At 44.5% G+C, this 24,533-nt stretch overlaps 2 protein-coding genes and 1 long non-coding RNA gene across 6 annotated transcripts in view; 1 reads left to right on the top strand and 2 right to left on the bottom strand.

Annotated features, from left to right (window-relative positions):
• Nucleotides 1-899: 899 nt before the first annotated feature.
• On the bottom strand, nucleotides 900-8,430 carry LOC148425983 (CTP synthase 1). Of its 2 annotated transcripts, XM_088410216.1 has the most exons (18): nucleotides 8,283-8,430; nucleotides 6,667-6,847; nucleotides 6,421-6,591; nucleotides 6,001-6,101; nucleotides 5,451-5,567; nucleotides 5,160-5,243; nucleotides 5,013-5,093; nucleotides 4,776-4,927; nucleotides 3,982-4,114; nucleotides 3,820-3,908; nucleotides 3,062-3,156; nucleotides 2,730-2,792; nucleotides 2,610-2,653; nucleotides 2,197-2,293; nucleotides 2,037-2,092; nucleotides 1,856-1,952; nucleotides 1,472-1,616; nucleotides 900-1,387 (listed from the first exon to the last, which is right to left on the bottom strand). In XM_088410216.1, exons 2-18 carry the CDS (start codon nucleotides 6,845-6,847, stop codon nucleotides 1,312-1,314), a joined length of 1,782 nt encoding a protein of 593 aa, XP_088266342.1. In that variant the 5' UTR covers nucleotides 8,283-8,430; the 3' UTR covers nucleotides 900-1,311. The 2 variants fall into 2 exon arrangements, with proteins under 2 accessions (XP_088266342.1, XP_088266341.1); XM_088410215.1 differs by having other exon boundaries at nucleotides 6,421-6,847.
• A 336-nt stretch (nucleotides 8,431-8,766) lies between these two features.
• The window catches only part of cited4b (Cbp/p300 interacting transactivator with ED-rich tail 4b), a 67,756-nt gene continuing 51,989 nt past the window's right edge, over nucleotides 8,767-24,533 (top strand). For 2 of the 3 annotated variants that reach the window (XM_088410220.1, XM_088410219.1), the window contains exons 1-3: nucleotides 8,785-8,873; nucleotides 8,983-9,055; nucleotides 18,157-18,266. The gene's annotated coding sequence lies outside the window, so the exon portion shown is untranslated. Of the gene's footprint in view, nucleotides 8,874-8,982; nucleotides 9,056-18,156; nucleotides 18,267-24,533 lie in introns of all 3 variants that reach the window. The other variant, XR_015865046.1, reaches the window with a different exon arrangement.
• On the bottom strand, nucleotides 19,118-24,273 carry LOC148425982 (uncharacterized). Its single transcript, XR_015865047.1, has 2 exons — nucleotides 24,030-24,273; nucleotides 19,118-21,227 (listed from the first exon to the last, which is right to left on the bottom strand). It is a non-coding gene; the product is annotated as an uncharacterized LOC148425982 (long non-coding RNA).

Here is a 24,533-nt window from a genome sequence, read left to right as displayed (position 1 = left end):
ATATCGATTCTTACATTAGTAAACTATGATAAAATAAGAATTCTTGCCTTCCTACCTGATAAATTCACCTCGGATGGAGCTCAAGGCCGCACGACCGGCAAGGAAACGGAAACAGCCATCATGAACCGGAAGTGCCCCGGCGTAAACCGGAAGTATTTCTAGGGCTTAACTACTCACAAGCGAAACAACATACGTCCTTCGGAAACGCAGTAATCATTTTTCAACAACTAAGAACTATTTCTCCAACATTTACAACAATAAACATTTCGTTAACTCAGCCTTAAAGGCATGACAGCTGGTCTCCTCGCCTCGTTGATTCTTTTCGCTCCAGCGGAATTATATGGCACAAAAAAGTTTTGCTACATCGGCAGCACATTCATTTTTTAATCTGGCGTGTTTCTGCCTGTGTTGCGACATGTTGTAGTAATACAGACATCTGATGCGGTTATCACTTTATCTTATGGTTACACATTGTAAAAGTGCACAATATTTGCCTCTGAGATCGAGTAGAAGTATTGGCAATTGTAGTTTTAAGTTTTTGAGATGTATGTTTATATGTGCACAATATTTGCCTCAGGGATTGTGGAGTACATGTATTGGAATTTGGAAATATGTTTAAGTTGTGAAAGTAAATTGCGGAAGCGGTGCCATGAACATGTGAACCAATATATTCAAATATTAGACATTTAAGCAAACTTAATTCATGATACATTTTTCTAGTTTTATTACGATATTCTACAGAAAGCCTGTGAATATCTCACATAGCTGCATTTCAGAAGTTCTGGTTTAAAATTCAGGGGCAGAAAAATATCAGCCACATGACGGACCGACCAAAAGAAAAAATATAGAAAACTGGCATCAAAATGGAAAAGCTGAAGGATTGCAACATCATTTCCAACTCACTGTGAGTAGCCAAGATGGCTGTTTGTTTTATTTCATCAAGGCAAAGGTGATCAAACGCAACCTGAAGTAATTGTTGTCTTCACACATCATTTGTACACAACATTTGTTTATACATACACTCAATGTCAGTGCCAAAATTCATGATCTGTACATAAGACCGCGAGCTAGCGGAGCCGGGCGCAGGACGCCCGACATCGTGGGTTAAAAGTAAAGCCGAACATGGGCGAACCCGCCATTCCCGCTCACCGTTCCGTCTCCCCCATCAAACGCCATTATACACTCTTACAAGCAAAAATGGGATACGTTCACCCAAGAGTATAAATAATCCACAGTATATTTTACCCAATAGGCTGAAAGCTCCTTTTGAGCGGCACTTAAGTCTTTCCCAGAGAATATTAGCCGGCGACCTCACAGCGACGGCAATTTAAGCTCGGCGATGTCCACGTCCGGAGAGCTGCCGCCGCTGCGGTCACTGTACGCGTCCCTGCAAAGTGGGGGGGGGGGCCGTTACCGCAGCCCGCTTCCCGGATTGTGTGTGTGTGTGTGTGTGTGTGTGTGTGGCGGTTACCGTGGAGACAGGCGGCAGCCCTTGGCCAGGTAGCTCTGGAGCTTGCCGGCCGAAGCCAGCAGGAGGCCCAAGTAGGGCGGGGAAGGCTTGATGGGCCTGGAGGTGAACTCGGGGTGATACTGAACGCCGATAAAGTAACAATGCTCTGGGGAAACCCAACAAGTTTTCAGAGGTAAAATGTGCATCGTTCCTTGAGTTAATATTAAATGACAAGGAATAAAAATGATTACTTCAAAACTCAGCATGTTGAAACGATAGCAATTAAAAAAAAAACTAACTATGAAAGGTGGTTGTTGCTGTGTGCACGTTGACCACCGTGTGGCAGTGTGGAGCACAAATTGAGGTAAGAAGAACGTTGAAACGAAGCTGTATGATTGCGCTCACCCTCCAACTGAATGATCTCCATGCGCTCGCCCTCCACGTCCTGTCCGACAAACTGAAGGCCTTTGCCTTCAAAGTGGTGCTTGAGCTCGGGGTTCACCTACAGCCGGGATCGCATCTGATCATCTCCCCGAACGGGACTTTGCCCGTTCAAGGCCCGGAGATTCGATCTTTGGCGTCTGACCTCAAAGCGGTGCCGGTGGCGCTCGTCAACGTGGTCCACGTCGCCGTAGAGTTTTCCTGCCGGGGCCGCAGACGAGGTCGTTACGAGACGACGGGGTCGTCGGGTTACAAGAGGAGCGGCTTCGAGGGGGCGCAAAGAGCGCGGCGCTCCAGTCTCTTACTCAGCACGCTGTTCTGGGATTTGAAGACGGTTCTCCTTTGGCCCAGCCTCATGGTGCCTCCCATCTGGCCCGGGTTGTGCTCCGGCATGTCGATCACCTGCACACGACCGACAGGTGCCTTTCAAACGTTGCCGCCCAAATCATTTCAGCTCCAAAATAAAGAGATTTTACTGTCCATTTTGTTAACCGCCACTTTATGAATGTAGGCGTCTTTTTTTCGACCTATTTAGCCATTTACAGCGGCGGAAAGTTCATCATGTCTCTAGAATTAATGTGATGACAATTATTTTACATATATACAGTACATATATACAGTGATATACAGTATTACTGTACAGTAAGTACTGCGCGGTCTTATAGTCCCCAAAATACAAGATGCATTTGCGTGTTGTTGGTGCGAAGACGCAACCTACCACAGGGTACTTGGAGTCCGGGTTGAACTCGGTGGAGTTGGCATCTAGACAAAAGGAACGTGAAAGGGCTCAAATTTTGTTCCGAGCGCGGGTGGGGGGCTCAGCGCGCCGACGGCTCACCTTCCCAGCCGAGAACGTTGCGGGCGAACTCGCACACGGCCAGCTGCATGCCCAAACACACACCTGCACGCACAACAAGGCGGACGGCATTTTTGCACCATTGGCGTAATCCGACACCGCGCATCTCCAAGGCCTCTCCGAACAACGCAACGCAGCTGATCAATGAGCGGTCACTCCATGAGGCGCGCCGCTACAAATTCCGCCTTTCCAAACGAACGTCGGCCGCTTCCACGCCGGCTTCTAACGACGCCCAACAAGGTTGTCAAACCGCCGACGGAGCTCTCGGCTCGGATTTCCCCGACTCGTGTCGCTGCGGCGTTTGGAGTTCTTACCCAGGAAAGGTTTGTTCTGTTTCCTCGCCCAGTTTATGGCCAACATCTTGCCTTCGGTCCCTCTCACGCCAAAACCTCCAGGCACCAACACGCCGCTGTGGCGAAACATGTAGTCAGCAAGGTAGCGGAAAACAAGATTTGAAAATAGCAATGCGCCTGCCAGCATTGTGGAATATCATGAAAATTATGGAATGCTTACTGCACAAGCTTCAAAAATATGGCATAGCCTATCACTTAAGAAAAAAAAAAACTAACACTGTCCATGACCTGTGGGGGCACTAATTTTAAAAATAAAGACAAAAAAAATTGGGAAATAAACCAATCAGGCTGCTTTACTGCATTTTGTAGGCAGCCCCCCCCCCCCCCCCCCCCCAGGAATGCTACTACTTAAAAGAACATTAAGGTTAAACTCTAAAAGGGGCATACAATAGAGCGAAAAAAGTGACTTGCGTTGACTGAACACTACTCAACAGAGCTACAGAGCTTTGGTTTTTTATTTTGGTTGCACAATTGAGCGTTACCCTACAATAACCTGACATTCGGTAAACGACCGCTCAGTAAAGTCGTCTACAGAGATCTCCTCGATCCTTGGGGAATTTTTGAAGATAGCGCGATGCAGATTTGTCATTCAGACATTTGGCAACACAACTAAAATTTCAAAAGAACGGGGGGGGAAAAAAACAAAACATCATCAAGTCTAAGCCTGTGTTTCAGAAGGCTCCCCGCTGCCATCAGCTGGCCCAAGTTTCAGTACTCACTTGGAGCTGCAGAGTTTTTGCCAGGCCTCGTGATATTTCACCGGCTCCTCCTGCAACATGGCCTGCTCCAGGTCGGCCGAGTCTATGTACTGGAGGTGCAAACGTCACGCGTAAAACGGGCGCTCGCTCACTCGCTCCTCAAACGCGACAGCGTTTCCCTACCTTGACCTCCAGCTTGTGACTGATGGCCAGCGCCGAGTGCTCCAGGGCCTTGATGACGGATGTGTACGAGTCGGAAAGCTTGGTGTACTTGCCCACCAGGGCTATGGAAACCTGCTCCAGCAAACGGTCCGACCTGAAATATCAATAAAGTCCAATGATACACATCACCTTTTGCACTCGACAAACATCGGCTTCTTCCGTTTTCCCTGAAGAGACAATACCATATTCAAACGAGCTCATCTGTTAACAAATAGCGGTTCTCAAACCCTTTGAGATTCTTCGGTATGTCAGGTTTTCACATATACGTATTATTTCGAACGATTATCCTCACACATGGTCTCAATCGCAGTCAAACCTACCCGAAAACAAAAATGTATGTTGTGCATTTAAATCAAACTAGCTAACAAGCTTAACATAATTGACAATAGCATTGATATATTAGCGTTACCATTGATTATTGAGGGTTTATCACTTTTTAAGCCTGTGGTTAGCAAAGGTGCCATGTGAAGGCACGCTCCACGGAATGGGAGATTTTAACAGACATTCTACAGCTATCAGCAAATCTGATATCATGCTTTTAAATGCCGGCTGAAAACGGTCTGATTGATATTCTTTCAATTTACTATCAAATCGAATTAGTTTCAGTATCTGAAGTGAAAAATCTCTATTGCGACGCCGCTAATTCTATGCTTTACATTCAGAGAATTGGAGCTGATGATTGAGAATCGGTTCTAGAAAATGACACAAGCCACAATTAAGCGTGATAAAGGCTAAAAAAAAAAAAATGTTGCCACCTATCGGCCATCTCCTTCCACTTGGAAAGCATCCTCCTGGGCCTCATCTCAACAGGCAGGCTGAGCCTGTGGCAGAAGTAGCTGACCACGCCCTGGTCCTCCAGCAGCAGCGGCACTCGGTAGACCGAAGACACGTCGTGCACACAGATCACCTTCGGCACACAAAAGATATTTACATTTTTTTTTAAACCCGTCCGCGTTGGAGCCGCTAAGTGACGGCCAAGCCCAGGCGCTCACCTGCGAGGGCTCCACGTGACAAAACATGGAGATCTTCTCCTTCACCGCCGTTTCCAAGGGCGTGGTGCAACGGCACATGATCTGAGGCCAACAAAGGGACTTTGCTATCGGCTTCGACAATTTCCGCGAGAGACTATCTTGACTCACCAAGTCGGGAGACAAGCCGAGACCCCGAAGCTCCCGTACGCTGTTTTGCGTTGGCTTTGTTTTCTGCTCTCCTGTGGTGTTTGGCTGGAGGGTAAACACAGGCACGGGTTTCATAGATTATTTTAGTGAACATGTACAGACATTGCACATGATTCATATACACAAATGGTGGCTCGTCTTATGGTGTGTGTGTGTGTGTGTGTGTGTACAGGACTATAAGGCGCAGGACTCAAATCATGAGAAAAAGGTGTGGCTTCTATTCTGAAACATGGTACTGTATTTTTACCATACCTGCGGCACGAGGCTGACGTGGATGTTGCAAAAGTTCTCCCTCTTCACCTTGAACTGAAATTGCCTGAAGGCCTCAATGAAGGGCATGCTCTCGATGTCACCCACCGTGCCCCCTAGCTGTGAACGCCACACGCGTAACCGTGAAAAATACACGTTTAAAAAACAAACAATCTCAACAGCTTCACACAGTTTCGTGTGATTCCTCATTGCTCTTTGGTGGAGCAGTAAAGGAATGGCTGCAGGCATGCTAATTATTTTGTCATCATGTTTTACGGCTACCAACGCACTCTGGAGCGGTCGCAGGGCAGTACTTACAAGACTTAGTATGGCCAACCCTTCCACACTTAAACAAGTAATAACACGATACGATCGATATGCCGACAAATGCGCTTCGTGTTGGATTTCAAATATCCAGCTGCTATGTGCAGCCTATGGATGACAGACCACGCGTGTCAACACAGCTGGGGAAACATTAAGTCGTCTTTCACGATTTTACTCACGCAGGCAACTTCTCGATATTGTTAAACGCATATTTAGCAAGCAAACTGACCTCGATGACGCAAACTTGGGGCTCCACACCATCGCCGTCCACGGGGACCTTGGCCTGATTCATCACCCACTCCTGGATTGCATCTGTGATGTGAGGCACCACTGGACAGGGAAAAGTAGACACAAACGTGAGCTTCTTTTGTCTCCTCAAAAAGTCATATTTGAGAAATTATATCCATACCAACGTGCCAAAGAATTGTGACAATCAGCTAAACTAAATTGAGGGAGGAAATGAGTTAAAATCTGTTGAAATTCAAAGTGTTTCGTATAAATTCAAATCTAAACCAGTGACCCACCTGATACAGCGTCGATGAGACGTTTTTTTTCACATGTACAAAAGTGATTCATCTGAATATTTAACAGTGATATATAAAAAAAATAATAACATAATAAAAATAAGTGTGAAGTGTGTGTCTCCCACCTTGCACAGTCTTGCCCAGGTAGTCTCCTCTCCTTTCCTTGTTGATGACCGACTGGTAGATCTTGCCTGTGGTCAGGTTGTTGTCCCTCGTCAGGCGGATGTCCAAGAAACGCTCGTAGTTTCCCAAGTCCAGATCCACCTCGCCGCCATCATCCAGCACAAAAACCTCACCTAGGAGCACGACCAGTAGGCATTCACGTGTGTCTAGCCAAACATTTACCGCGAGGCCAAAACCGGATGACCGACCATGCTCATAGGGCGAAAACGTGCCGGCGTCTATGTTGATGTATGGGTCGATTTTGATAGCCGTGACGTGAAGGCCGCACGATTTGAGGAGGGTGCCCACGCTGCTGGCGATGATGCCCTTGCCGATGCCGGAAATCACACCGCCGGTGACCAGGATGTACTTCATTGTGGCATAGGACATCTGGACGGAGAGCACAGACGTTGATGACTGAACATATGACCGTATGTGACCGGATTTTCCGGCCTCTAAGGCACACCAATAATCTATTTTAAAACAGTTTACATACATAAGGCACACCGCATTATAAGGCGCATAGAAAAGAAGCCACAGTAGTGGCCGGCATTGCGTTATGCATCACGAGACAGAGTTGTCTGAATATGTTGAAATCAAAACAAAACAACCAGATAAGTCAGTCAAACTTTTCCACAGAATTTAAGAACGAAGATGATTTGTGGAAAGTACATTCTAAAGATTGGGAAATAATACCTCTTGATTACATGAAAAGACTGTTTAGATCACAGGTGTCAAAATGAAGGACCGGGGGCCAAATCCAGCCCGCCAAATCATTTCACGTGGCGCACGCAATACCAATCATGACTTCGAGGATCTGACTAAAATATCAAATTTACATGTCGTCTTCGACTTCATAAAGTTATTGGGGAAACAACAAGCTTTTTTTTTGTAACTAAGTCTTCTTTGAACAGTTTTTATTGGCTTCTGATTTTAGAGCTGGGAAAATGTGTAAGGATTAAAATTGATTTCACTTCACAGTCAAGGCAACCCTCTAAGTGAACCTAGAAGTACTAAAGTAAAATAAAAATAAAAAAAGGATTTGTACTGAAGTGCAGAGGTAAATATTGAAGAATTTTCATGGCGAATAAGTTATTTTATTTTTTCATTCCTTTCAGTTTATGCACTATATATGGAGCACGGGCTTATATGGCACGATGTCATCTTTTGGGAGAAGTGAAGGTTTTTTTCTGTGTGTGGAAATTACAGTACTTTCAAGCAGGCGTGCAATACTTCTATTCCCTCACTTTAAACAACAAAGTGCATGTACAAAGGCAGATAAAAGATTTTTTTATGAGTAATATAGGGCTTTATACATTCCCGTTGCAATAGGTGCCTTTTCTGGTTCTACCACTATCATCAGAAAATTCCTTTAGGGATAACATGCCAAGAGTTGCAAATACCACTTGAAAACAAAAATCGAAATAAATCATATTAACAATTGATGTTCAGTGTTGGAAGACATTTTTTTTATTCGAAAATGATTTTTAGGATGTAGTTGATTAGGAAATACTTAGCTGAAAAAAATAGTCACTGAGGCGCTACACGCACTGACACGTAATTTAAACGTCGTAAACCGGTGCGAATAAAATGGCGGGAGTTTCACCTACCTTTGAGCGTGTTCCACATTATAGCAAGACCGGTGAACCACACTCGTATTTGAAGAATAATTTATATCGTCAAAAGCCTCTCGGTGAGAACCATTAAGTCAATGATTATTAGCATTTGCGTAACGGTAGCTTGTTAGCATAAAGCTGGCATTAATGGCAAAAACGTACAAGGTTTCAGCAGTACAATATGAGCAAATAAAAGTAGGTGTACTCACATGGCGAATACGAATTAACCGTTGGTGAAGTTTAAAGGATGCGTTGTGAGAATATGCGCTATTTTCTCTATTTCTCTGTATCCGCAGAATGCGTTAAACGATGCGTAAATGTGTCTACACGTGCAGGGCAAGCTGACTTTCGTGGTGGTTTTTCTTCGACTACGTTTTTAGCTGACTTCAAGGGCTTTCAGTACGCTGCTTCCTCCTACAGGTTAATTTGTGAGTGCAGGCCAAACGCGTGTTTTTTTTTTCTTTTGCTTTTTTTAGACTGGCGTTTGTTAAAGTTCACAAGAATAATATCTTTATTTTATTTTATTCATGTTGCTTATTTCACAAAGCCTGACGTTTTCTTGCGCAATGTAATAGATTAAAAAAAACTGTTTTGCTTCCGCTATTGTTGTCACGTGATTCACCTTGCTTTTTTTTACTTCCGGAATCACTCACCCGTTCTCTTCTTTGCCGCGCCCACCTGTCAAGGTCGACCAATCAGGAGCGTGGCTCAGCGTTAAACAGTTTTCCGGAACTGAAGCTTGTAATCGTATTTGTTTTATTCCTTGTGTGACGTTATTAAAACAAACGGAGGGTTTCCAGGTCAGCGCGAGCCGCTCGTTGTCGTAAAATGCGAAATTAATTGACTGTTTTTATATGTTCTGCTTTAAACACCGACGTTTCTTTTCTTCTTGTTGTTATAATTATCTAGCGCTAGATGGCGGAGAGCTTCCACGGTTCGTTGCCTGACAGCCGCTGACCACGCCGAGCCAACAATAACACGGGTAAGGTTATTCACACATATAATGGAGGGGAAATGAGACATCAGCCAGTGTGAGACGGCCATTTGTATTATTGTTCCAGGAGGTAATCCCGGTGGCTAAGTAACGCCTCATAAAATCAACCGGTGCTCCCCTAAATGCCACATTAAAAGCCTCCCTTAATGCACATACTGCGGCGCATGCTCCACTTTTCTAATCCTGCACCAGTCTCGATCTAATTAAAGGCCTCATCCTCGCCACCTCATTTTCCAAAGTCGCTCCCTTCAATTACTGATGACAAGTGAGCACCGACACACATTAACCTCCTACGTGAAGAGCTCTTTTGGCTGCCCACCATCTCTCTGTGCAATAACACCAGAGGCGGCCAATGCGAAAGCCATTCCACCTCTTTGGAATGTGCTAAGCACACTGAAGCAAAAATGATAACGGAGCTTTGTCATGCCACGTTTTGCAATATGTTTTGGTCACGTGGCCCGGCCTTGGCAAAGTCAGCTGCGAGAGCTCGTGCCGGGGTGTTAATTATTGTCCATACATGCTTTGCCATGTGACATCTCGGAGCCGGCTGACTGACGAAACCTCAGAAATGGATGGCGATGCGCCGCAAATGACTGCGGGCGACGTGACCTCGTTCTCGCACCTCTTTCACATTGAGGCTCATATAAAATTGATTGACTTTGCCACTATTAAAACGGACACCGGGCCGTATTAATGCCGTCGCGCCGGTGACGGCTCCGCTCAGCGAGGTTTATGGACGTATTAAAATAGGCCAAATTAAAAGTGAAATTGCATTAGTCTCTGCGCGCTCTGATGCGGACTAGCTGCGGCGGGAATCTCGAGAAACGGACGTTTGCTAATCTTCCCAGGAGGGATTTAACCCTCCTGCCTTTAAGGGAATGTCAACCCCAAAATACAGTAGATTTTTTAAGAGACTGCGTAGCCCCATCAGTATAAAGGTGACGTGAAAGAACGAGCAAAAGCCATCGCAGGGAGTGCTCCCTTTGCCACTAGCTGTCGACTGAAGATGACATCACAATTGCGTGGGGCTCAGGTAACAGCCAATCGCGACTCGGCTAGTTGTGTGTGTATGTATATAGATTGCTTTATATCAATATTAATAATATTGGCTATATATATATATATATATATATATATATATATATATATATATATATATATATATATATATATATACACACACACGTGTGTGTCTGTATATTTCTCTCTACTGTGCAAGTGGTACTTATTTGGGGATTTAAAAGAAGACTTAAAGATCCACATTTTATTCAACGTTAGAGCGCAATTTGTAGTGATATCTCTAGGCGGATTTTACACCAGAAGATAAATTGTGTCACGTCATCAGATTTCTTTTTGGCTCACCTGCTGGAAAATTGTGAAAAAAAAAAACAAAAAAAAAAAAACACATACAACACTTTGAGAAGAACCTCTAACGAAATTTAGCAATAAGTTGTTTCATGTTCCTATTCATTTGCTCTTAATTCGAAACAAAAGAAAACCTATTCCCACCACACAATAAAAACAACAACAAACATTTAATTAGATTTGTTGATAAGAACAGAAACTCTGTTCAATTTTTACGTACGTCTCAAGTGCATTTACTGTCCGTTCCCCCTAGGAGTACTCTGAGTTCCATTTGAAGTTTTGGGCTAGAATGTAACCTCGATGATAAACAAGGCTTTACTGTACTGTTAGTTCCTTGAACAAGGACAGATGGCAGGAACAGGAAGTCAAACAGACAACCATCAAGGAAGTGACTCTCAAAACAGTCTTAAGAGACACATTCATGCCACACACATTTATTTGGAATACAAATACATTCAAAGATAATTAAAAGCAGCTTCTGCTATTTTTTAAATGAACAGAAATGGAACCATGTATGCTGGAACCAAGAACTACTTTACATCATATTTTCAATAAAAAGGGCAAATCAAACAATTTAGAATACTAGTTTCTCGATTTCATCCTCAACGCTGTGCAGCAAAGTGAGCACCACATAATATTTTCAATAAAATGGACAAATTAAGCAAACTGGAATTCTAGTTTCTGTATTATCAACTTAATTTGCATCCGTGATCTGCAAAGTTAGCAATATACAATATTTTCAATAAAACGGACGAATAAATTGCAATGCTAGTTTCTGTTTGTTATCAACGTAATTTGCGTCCCTGTGCTGCGAAGTTTGCACCACATAATATTTTCAATAAACTGAAACTAAAGTCAAGTAGAATACTAGTTTCAGTTTGTTAGCAATTTAATTTGCAGCTCTGTGCTACAGAGTTAGCACTACATAATATTTTCAATAAAATGGACAAACAAGGCAAATTGCCATACTAGTTTGTTTGTTGTCAATTTAGTTTGCATCTCTGTGCTACGTAATTAGCACTAAATAATATTTTCCATAAATTTGACACAAAGTCAATTACAATAGCAGTTTGTGTTTGTTGTCAACTTCATTTCTATCCCTGCATGTCAAAGTTAGATAAGATCGGGTCAGGTGTCAGACTCAAGACCTCGCAACGGGTCGGGGAGCTCCACCTCTCCGGCTCAAAGAGAAACAAACAAAAGAAAGAGGACCCCCCCCCCCCCCCCCCCCCTCGCAAGCCTCTCACATTATTTATGAATGGCAGCGCTGCCGCTCGCTGTCCTTTTTCACTTTTGGAATGCGCAAGGATCGATAGAAGGCGGGTGAGCCGCAGGGGCGGGGGTGGGCCCCAGATGGCTCCTGAGGCCCCCGCGCGGGACGAGGCCGCCCCGAGGAAACGTCAGCCAATTAGCGTCATCGCGGCCGCTCATGTGCTTGGCGGCCTGGATAAACGACGGCGCCGTGACGTCACTTTGCACACTTGCAAACATGGCAGCTGCAATTCAAAACCACAAGCCAACACGCCAGAAGGAAGTCGCCCTATTTTTAGTTTTGAAATTGATGAAACCTCTTCCATCAACGTTTCATCCAGGCCCAACAATTAAACCGATTCAATTCGGATCTTTCCGTCAGTTCTAAAGCCACAGATATGTTAGCGTTATTGTCGTAATCTAATTTTGGACTCGCATTTACGTCACCCTTGTTTTGATGGAAATTTTTAAAGTTGAACAACATTCAAGCCTTGTCTGATGTTTGTCTCATTTACATCCAAGGCATTTCATAGCAAAGGGAAAGAATTGAAAAGAACACACCAGGGAACTGAAATTTCACTCATGGCAAAAAAACATGTTAAAGTTCAACATGGCACGACCACTTTGTCATCACGCTACCAAAAATGTGCTATGCCTTGGCTAAAATGCTGCAAGGAATATTCAGCAGATTTAGCCAATAATAAATGTTAATATTGTGCTAAATTGCTAAATTATTAAAAATAAATTGTGCAATTAACACCTTTAAAAACGCCCCCCCCCACTTGCTGTCAGCTGAATACAACATCGCATATACCTGCGCTGTATAAGAAGATCGAGGCTTGAGAAGATCGACGGCTTCGAGGTGCGCCTTATAATGCGGAAAATATGGCAGAATATAATTAATCCGATACCTTTCGTTGTAATAGAGATTGTTGCATTGATTGTTCTATTTTTGAACGTTCAATCTCGAAAGAAACTTTGGCATAATGAATAGCTGCTGCAATATTGATGGGGAGAGAGCATTTAAATTGGATTATGTGTGAAAATCCTTCAAACACACGCCCACAAAGAGATTGTACGTGAAGTCCCGAACGCATGCGACAAGAAGGTCAGGTGTGGTTGTGAAGCGGCGCCTCGGGCGAACAATAGCCTGTCAGGAATCCGGCTCAGCGTCTGCTTTCTTATCATTGTCTTAAAGCCACCTAAGCAACGCTATGTTTACACCGCATGTGCGCACGTGAGCATCGCAAGCCTGTTGCTGGAGAAACATACATTTCCTGCATATTTTTCACAGCAGTTTAGTCCCACCCTAAAACATGACATGGCCCTCCAATTACCACCCTTATAACAAACATTTAAATCTAGCAGCTAGGGTTGCACGACTATGGCCAAAATATGCTTCATGACTATTCATCGTGTCACCATCGACATGCCTATTTACTGCCCTTTTTTTAAACAAGCAGTACATACACAAGGCTTCCAGCCTTGATACTTGCAAGAACCAAAATTTAACCAAAATAACTCATAATTAAAACAAATTCACCCCTCAAGACATGGCAAAAACTTGGCGCACAGGTCAACACAGCTAACTTACTTGCTGAGTGCAAACCAGTGAAAAAAAATAAGCCTACTTAGAAGCAAGCGCATTATTTACTTTGAAGCAAATTTTAATCAATTAGCAGTCCAAATGTCATTTTCCGTCATTTCAAAATGAATTTTTTCCAATCAGATTTTTCAAAACGGGTCTCAGGTAACAGTCTGGAAACGATCCCCCCTAGTGGTAGGATGGAAAAGTGTTCAATGGGAAGAAGTGTTTGAATTTTTAAATGTTAACATTGCAGATCAGCTTAATTAATCGCGGCATCGTGGCGTGATCGCGATTAAAATTTGATTAATTGTGCAGCCCTAATAGTAGCGCAATAGGCCCAAGTCTTCATCATATGTTTTGTTTTGTTTTTTGCACTACTTTCTATAATTTAACGCGACAGAGGAGACATTTTCAGCAAGTCTTACTCACGAACGCATACACTTTAACCGGATAAAATATTGCTCGGTCAGGGTTGTGCATCCATACCGATTCATTTAATTAATTGTTGTTTAATCGCATTTTGAAGAAATCGAGGTAAAATGGAGTGCAATGCTAAGGTGCAGCCTGCAGAGGCGCTGTTCGTAGGGCGACTGACACCGTTTGAAATGTCGTCATTTTGATGCGGAGAACTTTTTACAGTTTTATCGGTGGATCTTTTGTAATTGAAATTTGGAGATATGCTAAGAAATATTTAGACTGGATCCAGCCCACAGTTTGTAGTTTTGGGACTGCCGTTAATTCAGATGAGGGGGTTTTGCTTTGTGACTAACTTGTTGCCATACATTCTATTTTATTGCAAAAGGAGATATTCAAATCCCGATCACGTGATCAGAACTCGACCCGATCACATTATCAGCTCATCGGAATGGGTCTGAAAAAATGAGGGTGTATATAAATATTTGTACAAGTTCCAAGTAGCCTGTCAACAAATTCTCCGTGTGGTTACTTTCAACTGCTCTGAATTTGCATGCACCATCCTAGAGGTCGACACCCACCATTGTCTTTCCGTTACGTAAAGCGTCAGATATTGAGAAAAGCAATTTCAGTGGAAGGGCGTCGCCTGTTTGTCGAGCGCTCAGATGCAAATGTTTCGTCGCTCCTCCACTAAGTTTTTTTTCGATTGCGTGCGCTAAGAGGGACAAACTTTTAGGGATGACGCTTGTTTGATACTCGACTGCGGGCGGGGAGGCACGGATGACGTAAACCGGGTTTACTCGGAGCCACGAATTCCCATCGAGTGAATCGGAAAATCATCCCAATCAGAATGAGAAGGATGAATCTGAACAGATTGAGAATCACGGGTGGTGAATTCCTTTTGCTGACGCGGACAAGCGTCATGTATACGGCGAAATCGGAATAGCCAAGCTGCGCATGTTCCACCTTGACATAATTGCACCATGAACACCGAGAGCAGGTCGTGGGCCCATTCTGGCCCGCGAAGGGGCTTAATCTGGCCCGTAAAATGATTTTGTAAAGTAAAAAAAGTATGTAAGGTCAAGACCCTTGCTTTTTTATAATAATGATCCGACCAATATGTCAATAGCACATTTCTTTCATGAAAGGCAACACAAAAGGTGTTTTAATTCAAATCTGCTTGGACATACGGTCATTGCCTCTCATCGTTCTAAACGAGTATCTTCGGGCCCCTGAAATAACTGCTTAGAAGAGAAAGCGAGGGTAGCAAAGATAAGACTGAACCCTGGTGACTTGTGACCGTGCGCATCAGGGCTCGTCGACCACATGTCCCTCTCAAGTCAGATGTCGAGCCAAGCCGAACAAGTGGCCCTTTTATTGGCGGCTCTTGGCCTCTTCATGCATTGAATACTGCTCGCTTACACCAATCAGCTGCGGTGGCGCCGTTTACGGGCTGGAGAGCTGTGACCAAAATAAGAAACTCTCATGACCTCTTATTGTCAGCTTTGTTCTCTTCTCATCAAACCTGAGCTAACACGGAACTGGTATATGTTCAGCCATAAAGTCAAATGTGAGATATTCAGTTTTAATTTTGCCGCCGGTTGAATTTTTGGAAGCGACAAACTTAAATCGATAAACAGTATCTCATTTTGTTTAGCTGAATATGTAGACATGGCATGAAATATGGGACTCGAAGAAATGGATGGACAAACGGATGGACAGATCTTTGCATTGTTTAGGTAGGTAGGTAGGAACGTAGATGGCTAACTAGCTAGAAAGCTAGCTAGATAGGGTAGGTAGTAGCTAGCTTGGTAGATGGCTAGATAAGGTAGCTCACTGTATAGGTAGGTGGCTATGTAAGGGGTTGGTGGGTTGGTACAGTATATAGCTAGCTTGATAGGTAGAGAGCGTAGGTGTTAGGTAAAAACAGTAGATGGTAGCTAGCTGGCTAGATAGGTGGCTAGCTATGTAGCTAGCAAGGTAGAAGGGTAAGTAGCTAGGTAGTTAGCTTGCTAGATAGATGGGTAGGTATGGCCAGGTAGATAGGTAGATAGGTCGATAGATGGCTAGGTAGCTAGAAAGGTGGCTTGCTATGTAGACAGCTAGGCAGAAGGCTAAGTTGCTAGGTAGATGGGTAGGTATATAGCAAGCTAGATAGGTAGTTAGCTAGGCAGATGGGTATGTAGCTAGAGCGGTAACTAGGTAGATGGGTAGGTAGCTAGGTGGGTAGCTATTTAGCAAGCCTGGCAGATAGGTTGCTGGGTAGATAGAGTCGTAGGATGGATGAATGGACGGATCGATTGATTTATTTATCCTGTGCGGGAAGTTCTATGAGATAGACAATCGCCACAAATGTCTTCAAAACTCTTGCCAGTGCCAGTGGAAAAATATTGCCTTGTCAAAATTGCCACAAACTAGACGTTCCATTGTATCATCATTATTGGTTCTTCTTTACACTGCAGTACTCCACAATCTTGCAATTGGAAAGACATTTTATTTTGCCACCAGGACATCATAAGTCAAATGTCAGTGCATCATGTCCACAAAGGAGCTACAGTGTTACACAATGGCTCGTCCTATTTTGGTGGCCTCATCAATAGGGGATCTGTTTCTCAGCTTCTCAGCCGCGTCTTTGTCCGTGAGAATTGCTCATAAAGGACAGCGGGGGGTGGGGACAATGGGCGGCTTGATCGCCACGGCGTATCACTTTGGATCACATGTATAGAAGAATGCAGGAGCATGACCAGCCAGAACCGATGCGGTTTGTCCCCTGTGCCGACCGTGAACGCCCGCAAAGGAGTGTGATGGCATGAGGAGCCAAGGTTCATCGAGGTCTCGCCCGAGCTTCAAAGCCTCCCGTGGCTGAGTGCGGGAAAAAAAGGCCGACTTGTAGCCACAAGAAACAAAAAGCTATTGACCGCCGACCTTCCCCGTCGCAGGGCCCCCACGTGTCGCGCTTCGTTGCTCGCAAACAGTACCTGTATACAGTACCTCCCTAGAATATTCCTCTTGTACCGGACCCTACACTGTCCTGAATTCGAACCCGGGCTCGCTGCGGCTTTTCGCAGGCCCGACGGGATCTTGGCGGCCTTCCTCTCAGTCAGTGTTTACCGAGGAAGTCCTCGGCGCTCACGCCGGGACGGAGCCGGAATTCACAAGGAAAGGATCCACTTAAGCTTGTTGACTTTGAGGACACCCGGCCTCTCGGAGGGCCTCGGCGAGTCGGGACCCCGGCCCGCTTCCTTCCGCTTTGCCTGGGCGGCCGTAAACGTGATAATCAGGGGATCTCACCTCGCTCTTAATCCCTCCGCACCCAACGAGTTTGGAATGCACCGCGCACGTGCGACGCACCCCCGCCGCTCGCGACGGCCAATTTTACAACTAGCGCGGGGGTGAGAGCGCCGCACAACAACACGTTAAAAAAACAACATCAAGCAAGGCCGCGGGGAGGGATTGCGATCCTCAGCTATTTGTAATGGAGAGCGGGGGGAGGGGCTCCGGCACCAGGAGATGGATGTGATCTCACATTAATTGCGTGGACGCGCGTGTACTGTATGTGCACGACGTGTTGGTGGAATTTTTGAGAGCGGTGCAGATTTTTTTTTTTTTACAGGCACGGCAGGGGTTTGCACTGTTGTGTACGTGCAAGTCAGCGTGTCGAGTGAGCATGGGGCTGGAGTGCTTATCAGGAGTGTGTGCATTTGTATGGGAGTGTGAGTGTGCTGCTTCGACACTTGGCCGGGGGTAGCGACTGGAATCTTCGGCGTGTGATGCTAAATTTGTTTAGAAGTGTTTAGAGCCCAAAAACGGACTAGCGAGTATTCTGCAACTCTGTTTCCGTACGGAAATATTTTGCTAGCAAACGACTGTTTCATTTTTTCTATCAAAATAGAAATAAAACACGCATCGCTACACTACCTACTTACACGACACACGTTGGCATTAGAAAACTGCAAGCTCTGGGGGTTGGAAAGAATCTTTTTCGGGGAACTGGCACTCACGTATTGTATTCGTCCATTGGAAATCCATCCAATTGTCAGCCCCCTCCATTCATCCAGTTATTAGTCATACCATCCGTTCGTCCATCCAGTTATTAGTTATTCCATCATCCATCCATCCATTTGTTAGCTTCATCCATTCATCCAATCAAACCATCCATCAGTCCGCACGCGATAACGGAAAGGCCGTTTGTGAAAGGTCCAAAATCCCCAATGGCCAGTACGCCCCCGCATCCAACTACGTGTCGATGCTAGCTAGCTCTGAGATAATTCATCCATTTATCCGCGCTACGAAATTGGCGAGCACACTTTCATCAGCCCCTGCTTTTCCAAGCTTGGTTTCAGAGTTTCAGCCTTTTTTGCCTTCACTTGCGGGACGTGTATATTTTGAGTTTGTTTCCAGTTTCCGAAAAGTCTTAAAATGAGGTCATCATTTCTTCTTCTTGGCTTCTAATCGAATGGTTTGTCCCCAGGTCTTCTCCTTTCCTCGTCCTGCCTTTTTTGCCCGCCTGCCAGCTCCTAAGCCTTTTGGAAGCTCTTCTGATATAATAAAGACGTCGTGGGGTTTCCTTCCCCGGCCAAGGTAAGCCTGCCTCCAGCCCATCGCACATCGCAACACTTTTGTATTGTTCCGGGGGGTTATTTATCCTTTCTCATCTATAAAACATCCATAAAAATGCCTTTCCTAACTCAAAGTGCTGCCTAACAAGAGGAAAGCTGAAGTCCTTCCAGGAATCACAAGTTATAACCTAAGGCCGCCTGGTATTTTGAGAACGGAAATCAAACCATTCCATTTGGACCTGTTTAAACTTAACATTTAGTGGTCTCGCAGTGACTATAGTTAGCTTTCGCTTTGGCAAATGTCACTTGTCATCTTACATTTAGGATCCTGTCCAAAGTAGAATATCCCCAACTTGGCACTACCTGTCAGCACTCCGCCCAAGACCATGTCCGCACAAGCAAGGCTTATTTTAAAAATGTATGTTGCGGGAGCGTCCTCAGTTTTAGGTTTCTGAAAACCGACGGTTTGGAAAAACCCTCGTAAATGGATTTTGGCATCTTTCGTTTCGTTTTTTTGTTTTGTCTTTTCATACTCTATTTGATCGGTTAACATTACATTTAAGTGCGATGTTCTACAATTTCAATTTGAAATAGGTCCCGTCATTAAATAATGGGATAGGAATGAAAATACGCATTCATCAGTTGTCATCGCGAATGCCGATTCTTTGAAATGACGCCGGATATCGGACCGACACTTGATACTTGATAGCAGGACTTTCCCAGCCGTAGTTTGAAAAAAAACAGGTCAGAGAGACAACAAATAAATTTCTTAATGGCTAAAATAACATTTTGGTAGGGGGTTATAGCACCACCTGTTGCTGTGACACGCACATTAAAGCAGGGGCCCTCAACGTTTTTATTACCATGAACCGGTCAATGTTTGCATTTTTTATTGTGGGGGGGGGCACATCAATGCTTGACAGTTTTATCGTCAACGGGCGATGAGCGGTGAATATGAATTGCACGTAAAATATGAACTCCCCATTAACAGCAAACTAAGGGGAACCCACAGCTTGTTTCCCTTTTGACACAGATGGGACGTCAGGGGCCTCAAATACTTTTGAGGCTGCTGCCATGAACGGTTCGGTAACAAAAAGGTAGGGAATCCATTCCTTGTCAGTTTGTGAGTCCTTTTTGGAAGAGGTGATGTTTGAAGTCCTTACCGCGGGAAGTCATTGTTTGAAGTGCGACTCCTGGTATTCCCTGTTATATACAGTAGGTTATCCCATAATTGTTTCTGCAACATGTGTATTGGTAGACATGGATACTTTCTGTTGGAGTTGTTTGTGAATAAAGTATGAGGAGGTATGGCTCCCGCAGCTGTAATAAATCACAGGCACGACGACCTAAGGACCTAATCACAGGCACGATGCGCTAATGACCCAATCACAGGTACGGTGACCTAATCACAGAATAGAACAGTACGGGGTCTTGCCACGTTCCTGATAAATAAGATGACCAGATATTGCGTGGACTGACAGTGTATGGACTTGCGACTACATCCCCCATGATCAAAAACCGCTTGTTGCCTTGCTGCCATAATGTCTCTCCTAACTCCTCTGGCCCTTAAGTGGTTTTGTAATTAGGGCCACCCAATGAATAAAAGAGGAGCGGACAGAACGTGTAAACAGTCCACCCTCCTCGCGAGCTGACAGCCAGCTTTCTTTTTCTTCGAAGTTGTCTTTTGACAGGACAACTGTTTTTGACTTATTTAACTTATTTGCGAGTGGAATTTTGGCGCTCAAGTGCCAGAAAAAAATCTGTGAGAATCTAGCCAGTTTTGAAAGGTTTTTCAAAATAAAATAGCTTTCAGACTCTGATAGTACCGTGTGATTGGGGACCTCTGCTTTAAAGCGCGAGGTTGGATTTTTTTATTTGCTCAATCCACGCGGACTTCCCTGCGAGCAAGTTTGCTCGCCGGCTCCTCTGAAGAAGGACCAAAGTCGACCCTAATTGCTGATCTTCTCACTTAGCTGCCCCTCCGCCATGTTCGCCACCTCTCAGTCATCCGCTTGCCCTTCCCTCATCCACAGCGGAGGTGGAACCGAAATGCCCAGTCTGGCATGCATAATCCCCCAATGCTGACCTGAATTCCTCTCATTTTTTTCCCTGTCCTCTGCGACTTCTGCTTCGGCGTTCCTGTCAGCGGTAGCCACCCACTTTCCATTTCCTGCCTTTCGCTCCCGATGCCCCTTTGCGAACACGCCACGTTACTTTTGTCACGCCGCTCGGTGCGAATTCGACACATTGCCTGCGCGTCACCTGTTTATCGGGGTTTCACTTTGTGCAAACAGTCAACGGCGCGCGCGCCCGCGTCCGTGCGGGGAGGGCGTTTCCAAGGTTACCGCAGAGGCACTAAATAACTGTGACAGCTGTGGCTGGGGACTCTAGTCAAGCAAAACGATATCGCCATAGATACACAGCACTAGTCGGCAACGACGCTTAATTCCCCCGTGGCGTAAACACAAACAAATCCGCGTTCGGATCTGAAGCCACAAGCGCAATTTGCGCGTCCTTCTTGAAGCGGGTCATGGAGTAGCTCGCGTCGTTTATTATCAGGAGAGTGCGGGCGTCTTGTAAAGGATAGTCGCAACTGCAAAACGTTTCTAGAGGGCCGCTTTTGAGGAATAGGAATAAACATAACAAATCTGCAGTGCAATCATGTCTGCTTGGAGGGAAGAGAGAGAATGCTTAGATTGTAATCTCCACAGTAGTGCGCCCGTGGCCATCTGTGCCGCAGTGATGCTGTGCGTATGTGCGCGCGCGCGCGCGCCTCTTGGCCCGCGTGACGTCTGTTCTAAGCCCGGTGCGGGCCGGTGCACGCCTTCGTCCCGCCGTCACCCAAAAGCAGATGTCGCCGGGACGACGGGGAGCGGCAGATTGCGGCGGCGAGCGACCGGTGGCAGGTTGAAGGTGTCTCCGCCCCCCCCGGTGCCAGACAGATGGTAGCTCGGGTCATTATCCGCTCGCTATCTTCATCCACCTAAAACAGCAAAAAAACAACAAAAACAAAAAAACACCTTGGCTCGCGCGCCTACCGAATCAATCGTGTACCTCGACACGACACGAAAGGAAAATCTTGGCTTGAGCCAAGTTTGTGTTCTACATAAGCTACTCTGCCCAAAACATATCTTTTTTTTTTCCCCTAGTCAATACAGTTTTAATCAATGAAATAAAGCCAAAGGTTTGACTTATTCAATACTGCGCAAAATGTTTAGATAACACTAATATAAACCAGTGCTCATTTTACCTCGGGAATTGTTGAGTCCTCGGGATTGGCAATACTTAAAAGATGTGGGTCCCGACAGGAATGTTTGGAGTTCCAAAATTTGTGCAATAAAAAGGACAGAGTAAGCTTCAAACTGCATTTGCAAGACGTGAGCAAAAAAAAAAAACCCAACAGATATTGACAAATGAGTAAAATTGATTAAAATAATAGAATGAACTTACATGTAGCATTCGTCATCATTTTCTTCATATCGCGACCACTGATATAACTTAGTCCATTTTGGTGCAAATGTCCGGTTTTTACTTTGAATGTTTATTTAGCGTCAACATGTCTGTTTTGTTCCTCTTCTCGATCTTCCAAAGCCTTTTTTTTTCCTTTTTACTTTCTGGCTAATTGTTTTGTAACCGGATCGTCTATTACTTGACTTGTCACAGATACCAAAACATTGCTGAGTTGATTTTGTTTCGGGCCTAAAGGTAGCTGATAGGACGCTTTTGTTCCATAAAGTCATCATACAAATTAGTTGTATGATATTTGTCAAATGTGTTGCCTCAGAAAATGTGTCAATTTTTTTAACGTAAGGTAAATAGAAATGCGTTAAGACAATAGCAAAATTTGCATATTTGTCTCATCATCTAATAAAACCAACGTAGCAGTCGCATAAGCATTGGTAGCGCTCCAATCTAGATAGATGATGGCTAACGCGGCAATAAATAGGGTATACGTGAATGATGTACATGGCAACGTCTGCTCAGTTTAACCTTAATGTCAAGAGACACACCTCCAAAACACAAGCCGTAATCTCGCTCTGCCTGTTCGTCGCTACGTCAACAAACGGTGTCTTCTTTCCATTGTTGTTCTGTAACACATACTGTACACATGTGACAGCATGCCGAGCAAGTCTACCTTTCCGTGTCCTTAAATGCTAGGCCTCCCTTTCTCAAACATCCTTAGGCTTTGCATACAGCATGCACAAGCTAGGGAGAAATATATTCACGCAAACACAGTACAGCTCAGACTTAAGAAAAGAAAAAACAAAATGTCTTTCAACAGTCCCTCCTTGTCTGATTCAACCAAAGCAGTAACAACTGCCATTATCTGTCTTTTCTTTAGCATAATTATTCCCACTATTCAGAGGTATTGCTGTCATAGTTTTCTGCAGCCTCCATATTTCAAAAAGATCATTTTATTCAGCAGCCCCAGAAGATAGGTTGCGTAACATCGTCTGTTTAATTTCTGGCTTGTCATGAATGACGATGCGAAGCCATACAAGACCCAACAAATTAAGGATATGCAAGGTAAATGTACTGTGTTCTGTCACGCCATTAAAAAGCATTGTATTACATTTGCTCATACCTACAGAAACCTATTTTTCAACCTATAGCCATATATTAGGGCTGCACAATATTGGAAAAACATAAGATTTGTGAGTTGAATGTTATATCGGCATTATTGCAATGATTAAATGGGCCGTAACACATTTAAGTACTTTCCACAGTGTAATATGTGCATATAAATATAAATATGTACGTATATATAATATAAATGTATACAATCAGAAAACATCACAAATAAAAAATACAGAAATGATTTATTTACCTTTTGAGTGGCGCTTGTTATGCCCATATTCCCAAGTAAAGGTAGCCTGGGCTAAGCTCGCTTCGTATTTCTTGATTATCTCCAGCTTCGTTTCCATATAAATTATCTTCTTACTTCTCACTTTAACATCACTGTCAATCTTTGGACCCATGGCTAACCCTTTCAACTTTGAATTAAGCAGTAAAATGAACTATGATTAAGGTTTTGTAAACAAAACTTTACCGTTCCGCCATTTTGAAACGAATAAGGCCGACCAATAGCAGACCAGCATCTCCGTGAGGAGACGCCGACCAATAGCAGACTGGGATTTTAGTGACCCGTTGCAGGGAGGCATTAACGGCAACAGAAAATAAGCACAATCACCTAAAAACGCCCGCAGATGGAGACAAAACAACACAAATACAGCCAACTCCCTAGGGTCATGACAGTTGCTTTTGTTGCAAATGCGGAGGGGACGAAGAAACTCAGTATTCCAAATTGCAACATAAAAAAAACGTACAGTAAGCCAGGGACACTGTAACACAGGGGTCCACGGCACTCTGTGTGTGTGTGTGTGTGTGTGTGTGTGTGTGTGTGTGTGTGTGTGTGTGTGTGTGTGTATATATATATATATATATATATATATATGTATATATATATATATATGTATATGTATGTGTGTGTGGAAAAATCTACTATACGAGCAGCAGCACGCCGAATGCCTGCGTGTACCAGCTGCCATTATTTGTGTGCAAGTGTTAGCAAAAACATGCATATGATCGCAGACTTTACATTGTGTAAACAAAGTAAGCCACTTAATCTGTTTGTTGTGTTGCTGATGATTAAAACAAAGCACGTTCATCTTCTCTGCCGTACCTTGTTTCTTACCATACGCCCTGCATACTCTGTTCCCTGCCCTCAATTGTAAGGCCACTTGCTTTTCTCTCATAACTGGCAAAAAAAAAAAAAAAAAAAGACCTGCAGTAAGTGGCCATTCAGAGCGGATATCCGAGTCATCAACTCCATTCTGAAAGTAGGGCAGCCTGGAAGAGAAGCGGCGGCGTCACAGTAGGCAGCCGTTGCTGCTTTATTGCATTGCCCGCATCCTCGCCTGATAGGCTGTATACCGTACATGCATTATGGAGAACACGAGTAAGTCCGTGTTTACATGCGTCTTGTCATGTCCTTTCTGTGTGTGCTCTGCATAAGACAGCTGTCAGAAACAGAGGCTCTTCCTCACCCTCTCCCAATGCTGCGTGAAGGAGCTACCTTGCAAGCCAGGGGGCTTAGCGTTTATCCCTTCAAGCTACAGTAGCCTGAATGGAGCAAATTTGCCAGTGTGTCGCTTTCCTCCAAGCGCAAACATACTTCGCGTGATTTGTATTATGGAGGCCAGCGTTTGTGTAAGAGCGTGATATTTGCTGCCGTGGCGGCAGGCCAAATGCGCAGTTCTTCTTGTTTGCTCTCGGTGGAAGCAGCCTT

Source organism: Hippichthys cyanospilos, chromosome 3 (assembly GCF_059441005.1).
Source record: "Hippichthys cyanospilos isolate Australia breed blue-spotted pipefish chromosome 3, RoL_Hcya_1.0, whole genome shotgun sequence".
Lineage (NCBI taxonomy): Eukaryota > Metazoa > Chordata > Actinopteri > Syngnathiformes > Syngnathidae > Hippichthys > Hippichthys cyanospilos.
This window is presented reverse-complemented; position numbering and strand designations above follow the sequence as displayed.